This window comes from Nicotiana tomentosiformis, chromosome 7 (genome assembly GCF_000390325.3).
Source record: "Nicotiana tomentosiformis chromosome 7, ASM39032v3, whole genome shotgun sequence".
In the NCBI taxonomy this organism is placed as follows: domain Eukaryota; kingdom Viridiplantae; phylum Streptophyta; class Magnoliopsida; order Solanales; family Solanaceae; genus Nicotiana; species Nicotiana tomentosiformis.
The window spans coordinates 94,427,427-94,435,343 of record NC_090818.1 but is presented as its reverse complement, the minus strand read 5'-3'; the positions used below and the strand labels follow the sequence as shown (position 1 = coordinate 94,435,343).

General features: G+C 36.9%; 1 protein-coding gene across 1 annotated transcript; it reads left to right on the top strand.

The window, feature by feature from the left end:
- The first annotated feature begins 211 nt into the window (after positions 1-211).
- Positions 212-6,838, top strand: LOC104108247 (uncharacterized). Its single transcript, XM_009617233.4, has 2 exons — positions 212-1,412; positions 2,407-6,838. The coding sequence occupies exon 2, from the start codon at positions 4,027-4,029 to the stop codon at positions 5,131-5,133; it is 1,107 nt and encodes a 368-aa protein (XP_009615528.1). The 5' UTR covers positions 212-1,412; positions 2,407-4,026; the 3' UTR covers positions 5,134-6,838.
- The last annotated feature ends 1,079 nt before the right edge of the window (positions 6,839-7,917 follow it).

Below are 7,917 nucleotides of genomic sequence, written 5' to 3'. Positions count from 1 at the left end.
TGATACACGCCGGATGAGCAAGCGTCACGATTTCCAAGTCAACATCATAGCATTTGAGTGCTTTAAAGGAGTCAAGATCAAGAAGGCTATACTTGTAATAATTGACTACACTTAGTTCCATAGAAATTAACTTAGGGGTATTTGGGTCATTTGTAGCCAAATATCCACTTTAGTATAAATAGCCCTTAAGGCTTTTATTTTAGATAGACTTGATGAATGATAAACTTGAAGACATGCAAGTCTCACATTCTATCCTTATTTTTCAATTAATGTATTTATATTTATACCTTTAATTCTTTTATTGTTTTATTTATTCTTTCATTAGTGCTATATTAGTCTTAATTGGTGAGCAATTAGTAGTGAATGCTTAATTGCTTAATTACTTTATCCGGGTTTTCAAGAGTTGTCAATCTCTTAAGGGTTTTCATAGCTTAAGGTTACAATTGATTGGGTTCATAAAGGTAATTAGGCTTCATATCCTAATTGGTTCTTGTTTTCCAGTAGGTCTAGCTTTTATTTTTATAGCTTAAAGTTATAATTGATTGAGCTAATGGAGGTAATTAGGCTTTGTATCCTAATTGGTTCTTATTATTCCAATCAATTATAGGTCTACCTCTTATTTCCGCGTGTTTCGCTATATCCATATTTTAGTTCGTAGTTCGTATCATATTGTATCGGAGGTTGAGGATTGTTCTATTAATCCTTTGGTTTTTGTTTTGATTATCATCTAATCTAAAAATAAAAAATAAAAGAAATTCAAAAATTTCCAAAATAGCAAGTTTACTGTTCATCCGTTGTTTGTGACTGCAATTAGAAATGTATTTCCTTGTTCGTTTCCAAAATAGAAATTCAAAAATATTTGCTCTATCTCCTTCGATTTGATTCTGAACCTTCTGAATTTCTTCATTATCTGATTTGAAATTACTGAATTGAGCTTGGATTCGAAGTTTGGGTTTGAGATTGGTGAACCCGACGTGAAACGGACGAATCGAAAAATTGGGGTTGTGCTCTAGATCCAAAATTTCGAGTTCGAAATCGATTGGGCGTGTTCTAATCTTGTTGGTAAAGCTCGATTGAGGTTTAATCTGAAGCTTGGGTTCGTTTGTGACTGAATTCGAACTGGTGCTAGGTCAAATCTGCGGAGTCGACTCGAAGAAGAAGAAGACCTAGGGTTCGTCGATTTCGTGTGCCTTGGAACAAATTGAAAACTAGGGTTTGCTCGGATTACTGAGAGGAGTTTGTGGTTACCATTTGAGTTCAATTCGAAGAAGTTTAGGTTGAGTTTGGGTTGGCAACCTGAAGTTCAATCGAAGAACTACCTGCAAATCTTTGGGCGCCGTTCAATTTTTTCTTCGAGTGTTGATTGCTGAAATCTAACTGTTACGTAGCCTATGCACTCCTCGACGCATCAGGTTTGGTTCTTTTGAGCTTAACAGCTTGTTTGGAGGGTTGTTACCTATTGTATTGTATAGTATTGTTACTTTAAATACGATATTTGTTTTGATTGTTACTTGAATTTTATTGTATCGTATCGTTAAATCCGTGTTACGTAACGACGAAATGTGCCACTATATATAACGACCGATTTGGTGTGGTCGCGTCGTTACCTTATTTTTTTCTCTCAATCTCACCCTTTATTATTATTAAATAATTTTATTTTATCATTTACCCTACCTTTTTATATACCATATCATAATTTTTTTAATTATATTGCAAGTTTATTATTCATATCGCTGGTGTGTGATATCATAAAACGACGGCAAACGACACAATCTATCCAAACATTGTATTCATCAAACGATACAGTACAATACAATAAAATACGATACGATACATTATGAAACGATATGTAACAACCATCCAAACAAGCTGTAAACTAGTTGTTTTCTGGAAGTTTTAAGGGAAATTTTAGTCTGTTCTTCTAAATTGAGAATAGAAGTTCATCATTGAGTTCTGGAATTTAAAGACAGCTTCTAATTCTGCTGGAGTCCTAAGCCGTTACGTGTTACTGATTGAGAATTGAGTTTCAACTGAACATCGACTAGATCGTCTGAGTTAATTGAATTGAATAATTGAAGTCGACTTGCGTCGCTTATTGCTTGAATGAACTGATTGGTTAATTAGTAGCTACTGAAGGTTGAAAGCATGTTTGGGTGAATTCCTTTGAGACTTTGAGTTGATCTTTCTGAGTGTGAATTCAGAAGTCGACTCGAGGTTCTTGTTGGTTTGCACTGTTCCTCTTATCTTGCATCAGTTGGATTGACAACTTGTGAGCCTTGTAATGCTATTCTCATAGTTGTTGAGAGCTTGCAGTTTGGTTTTATATTTGTGTTTGCTTCTGAAGTTTGTGATAAAATTCTTTGAGGTTGGACTGTTTTAAGGTGCATTTTTCTGTCACAAGTTCAGCCAAAGGTATTTGACAGCAAAATTCTGCACTGTTTTGAGCTATCTTTGGAGATGTGCTGCTGCTGAAGAGTGCGGAATTGTCTCAATGGTTTGGGCATCAGTATTTTGATAGCCAGTTTTTGCCCAGAATTTTATCCAGAAAGTTGAACAGCAACTTCTTGCGATTGCAGCAACAAACAGTTGAAATTTAGGTTGTTTCTGATCAGTTTTCTGCAGCAACTTTGGCAGCAAATCTGCACAGTTGAGCTCTCAAGTTAGCTGTTGTTTGGTTAAGTGTTCTGCACAACTGAGCCACAAAATTTCTGTGCTGTTTGTTCCTCTGTTATCTGCTGAAAATCTGCAGAATTTTGGACTGTTGAACCTCATAAGTTGCACCATTTCTGCACAAGTGTTGCACCAGTTAGTTCCCATGTAGTTGCAGTTTGGAACAACATCCGAGGACTGAAAATTTTGCACTGAAGTGTGAAATTTCTGTTGCACTTTTGCACCAGCTGTGTACCTGTTCTTCTCAGTATTTGGCACCAGCTGAGCAGCTGAAATTTTGCAGCTTTGGCCAGCATCTGAGCTGGGAAATCAGTAGGTTTTTGGAACTGTTTCTTAAGCTAGAAAGGAGCTGAATTGAATTAGGTTCTGAGCCAGATTGGAGCTGCTGAAATCTACTTTGTTTAACATCCAAACTGCAGTTCTTTTGAATAAGTTTTGTCCAGTGATTGCACAGCTAATATCCCGCACTTCTCGAGCATAAATTCTGCATAGTTGAAGCTTTTCTACAGGCTGCATAGTCCAAAATTTCTGCAGATAATTTTTGCACAGTTCCCCTGCAATTTTGGACTGTTTTCTGCAGATTGTAAGTCTTCATAGCTTGAGCAGAACCTTCAGAACTACTGCTCCTGATCAGTTGTTTAGCAGCAATTGAATAGCAAATCTGCACCAGCTTGTTCCAGTTTGAGAATACTGCACTGCTTCTGCATTTATTTTCCACAACTGTTTGAACTGATTCTGCCCAGTTTTACTGAATCTGCACATGCTTAATGACTGCCAGTGGCACCAGAGGTTTTGCACCAGCTACTGCACAATTTAAGGCCTGCACAGTTTGGGAAATTTGCTGAGTTTGGGGTCTGGCCGTAGAACAATTTTTCCAGCATTTTGACAGAAGTTCAGAAATTTTTCAGTCCAGTTTTCTTTTCTTCCAACTGTTAATCTTTTTCTTCTTGTTTGTTAATTCTAAACTAGTGTAAACTTGATATTAGTTCATATTAAGTTTTAACCTAGTTCTTTGTGTGCTTAATTTTGTTTCGTGCCAATTGTTTCGTGCTTTTATCTTCTAATTTCGTTGTGAATTGCTTGGTTCAAGTCCGTTTGCTTTTAATTGTCCGTCCTTGTGAATACACAACTTCCACTCCACCCCGAAGACTGTTGGAACTTGTTGTGAAACCTTGGGATTTAAGTTTGCAAGCAATTTTGACATTCACTACTTGACCGGAAAAAGGCAAGAGCGACTAGGACTTTGAGCACGCAAAAAGCCAATTGGTGCAAAGTGTGATACACGACGGTTGAGCAACATCGAGTGAGCTTGGTGAGGACTTTACTACTAATTTGTTTGCTCGTTTTGTAGGTATCATGGAGTACAAACAAACTTCTAGTCCTAATTGTAATCCAAGGAGTGCGACTCTGATAAATGAAGTTGTATCAATGCTCTATGACATAAATGAGAAGGTTACCACCATAAGTGAGAAGGTTAACAATATTACCATATGGAAACACAAAATGGATTCAAGGTTGAATTCCATGATGGAGGAATCTCACTTGAGGCGACAAGGAAGGGAGAGTAGTATGACGCTTACTAATTCCTCTACTACACCCTCTCCTTCACAAGTGCGACAAATGCTTAAAAGAGGAAAATCGCAACATAACCAACATTTCCAAATACCACAAAACCTACCAAAGCGACCACATTCACCAAAGGGACCTTATTTTCCTCCACCAAACTACCGACCACCTACCCACTACCAACACCAACCACCATTTATACCTCAAGCATACATACCCATAACACCCCCACCCAAAATGACCCAACCTAGACCACCAATGAATCTACCTCCCCAACATATGCCTCAAGTACCACCAAGGAGGGATAATCTCCCTCTTCCACCACTCATACCGCCTCAAGAACCTCGAATGATGAACAACCCACTTTTTCAACATGATCAAGAGGACACCTTGAATGAGTTGGACAACATCCAACAAGTTTTCAATGACAAATATAGGGGGAATGAAGTGAAACAAAGGGGAAGAGACCAAATGAGTTTGAGAACATCCTTGAAAAATGCAAAGAGAAAAAGTAAGGCTGAGAGACAAAAGATAGAGAGAAGTGAGGGAGAGAAAAGTGACAACTCTAGAGTGGAAAAAGGAGAGAAAATGTGGAGTGAAGTGAATGAGTTGTCACAAGAAAAGAATGAAGAGCTTGAAAAGCAATTGAGAGAAAAGAAAGAGGAAAAACAAAAAGAGAGTGAGGATTTTCCTTATTCTAATGCTAATAACCTTTCTTCTTTCTCTAGTTGTTTTGTATCTTGTGAGGGAACTTTTGGAGATGAGCCATCAAGTGAAGTTCAATCTACTTTGATGAACTTGGAAGAAGATCAAGCTACCTTGTCAAGAGAACTTTTGAAATTTAATGAACACGTTCAAGGTAAAGAGAATACTTTAGACGAGCTTCAAGGTAAATAGCTTATCCTTTTACTCTTGTTCGTTTAATTGATTGTGGTGACACTTTGAGTTTGAAAGATAGCTATGATATTGATGAGTTTGATACTTCTTTATCTTGTTATGAGAAAAATAGTTATGGCTTGCAACTAGCTAGGAGTTCTTGTGCATTATTGGATGATTATAGTTCTTTGTTTAATGACTCTTTAGCTAGTGATGTGTGTGATGTTGAATCTTATGATACCCCACCTTTATGGGATGATGCATGTGATGATTCTTTTGACTCTACTTTAACTTTGTTGGAAGAAAGTTTTGACCTTTATGAAGAAATGAGTCAAGAAGAATGTGTTGATGATTCTTTTGATTCTATTTTCATTCCTTTGGCAAAACAATTCAATTTTTATGGTGAAATGAGCAAATGTGAGTGTGGAGATGCCTTGTTGAAGAGTGAACAAGTTACTTATAATGACATAAATATAGAAGAAGAAAACTTCCATTTGTATTCTAATGAGTTTGACTTCTCTTGTATTTGATCTTGATGACTCTTATCCATATTTATGTGATGATTTTGTTAGGTGTGACAAGGAAAGTAAAGTTTTTGATGCTAGCACTAGTATTAATTGCTTTACTTATCTTATTCCTACTTTTGAAAGAACATTCTCGTTGGATTTTGCCAATGCTTCTATGAGAAAAGGTAAGAATGTTTCTTTTGGTGTTTTGACAGACTATTTTGAGTAAAAAGAAACTAACTTTATTGATTATTTTGTGAAAGTTCAACAAGAGAACGTTGCTAAGGGTAAGAAAGGCCTTGAACTAACAATTTGGTATACTTTTTGTCAAGAACTTTTTCTTTTGCCCAAAAGAAAGAATAGTATGTACGTTTGGCTTATGCTTATCTTGTGTTTATCTAAGGCCATTGGGGTAAAGACTCTTAACTTTGAGTATTGTGATATTCTTTATATGATGATTCATGATGAGTTTGACATATCTCTTAAGTTGTCATGTGAAGTTGTTGGAAAGTGTGTAGATATTTGGGGATTAAAATTTGTGTTTGACCCCGGAGTTGCTTCTTATCATGGTGAAGTGTCTTTCTTTGGATTGGAGAGTATGAGTTTTATTGCTTCTTATGACACTTGATAATACCATAAAAGTGTGCACTTTGTTGAGGATTTTACAAGATTGTGATTTTGTCGGAAGCATGAAACTTTACACTCTCTTGATTCTTCTCATAAGTATTATTTTTCTTATAGTCAAGTTTGTGTTATATGTGTTGGAGATGTGTTCTTTATTGATTATGTCACTTGGCTATATCATAAGAGTGTCACTTTTGAGTGCAAGATTGTGATCTTTGATCTTTTAGCTTGGACATGCAATGCTTTGATTGTGATTGGCTTGGTACTTATGTTTGCCCTTTTCTTGGTTTCGCAATGTCCAAATTCGAGGACGAATTTCTTTAGGGGGGAGGATGATACACGCCGGATGAGCATGCCTAACGATTTCCAAGTCAACATTATAGCATTGGAGTGCTTTAAAGGAGTCAAGATCAAGAAGGCTATACTTGTAATAATTGACTACACTTAGTTCCATAGAATTAGCTTAGGGGTATTTGATCATTTGTAGCCAAATATCCACTTTAGTATAAATAGCCCTTAAGGCCTTTATTTTAGACATGCAAGTCTCACACTCTATCCTTATCTTTTAATTAATGTATTTATGTTTATGCCTTTAATTCTTTTATGAGGTTATGAGGTGTGGTGCCGCGTTGTGATTCTTGTTGTACATTCCATGTTAAAAAAGCTTGTTGGTTGAACATGTTCTTGTTGTTTTCTTCATTGTCTTACTTGTATTTGTCCATATTTGATTACTTGTTGTTCTCATCATGTGTTCACTTCTCGTTGCCTTTCTTGCCTAAAATTCTGTTATTAGCCTACATTATTGTACTGCTTTGTTATCATTTAATTTGCCGTTTACCGTTATTGGTCTTTATTACACTCTGTTCAGTTTATCTTGTCCTAGTAGGTGTCCTGACCTGGTCTCGTCACTACTCTATCGAGGTTATGCTTAATACTTATTGGGTACCGTTGTGGTGTACTCATACTACGCTTCTGCATATTTTGTGCAGATCCAGGTACATCTGCTCGTGCGAGACGCTAGTGATCATTCAGCTATTTCCGGAGATTTCAAGGTATACTTGTCCGACGCTCGCAGGCCTTAGTGTCACCTTCCGCCATTCTCTTTTTACTATTTATACTCTATTCAGACAATGTTGTATTAGAGATTTTAGAGCATTTTGTAAAGCTTATGATTCAGTTCTATCGGTTTTGGGGATTATGTTGTTGATGTTCCTTTTTGGAGATATTATGAGCTATATTGGTGTATTTTATTATCTCAATTTTGTTATTTATGTTAAGCTATCTATGAATGTTAGGATTACCTAGTCTTAGAGACTAGGTGCCATCACTATATCCTAAGGTGAAAAATTGGGATCGTGACAAGTTGGTGTTAGAGCTCTAGGTTCATAGGTATTACAAGTCATAAGCAAGGTTAGCAGAGTCTTGCGAATCGGTACAGAGACTTTTGTACTTATCTTTGAGAGGCTACGAAACTGTTAGGAAATTTCACTTCTTTGATTCCTTATCGTGCGAATCCGAGCAACGACTGAGGAGCCTCCAGTAGCTCCGGTAGGGGGACAGGAACCCGGGATGCCTGTTACTGCCATTGGACTTCAAGAGACCCTAGCGCAATGTTTGACCATGTTCGGCACTCTAGCTCAGGCAGGATTGATTCCCCGTGCACCAGCCACATCTC

Excerpts from the sequence above, each read along its gene's own strand:
- LOC104108247 (XM_009617233.4), top strand. The coding sequence starts at position 4,027 with ATGGAGTACAAACAAACTTCTAGTCCTAATTGTAATCCAAGGAGTGCG.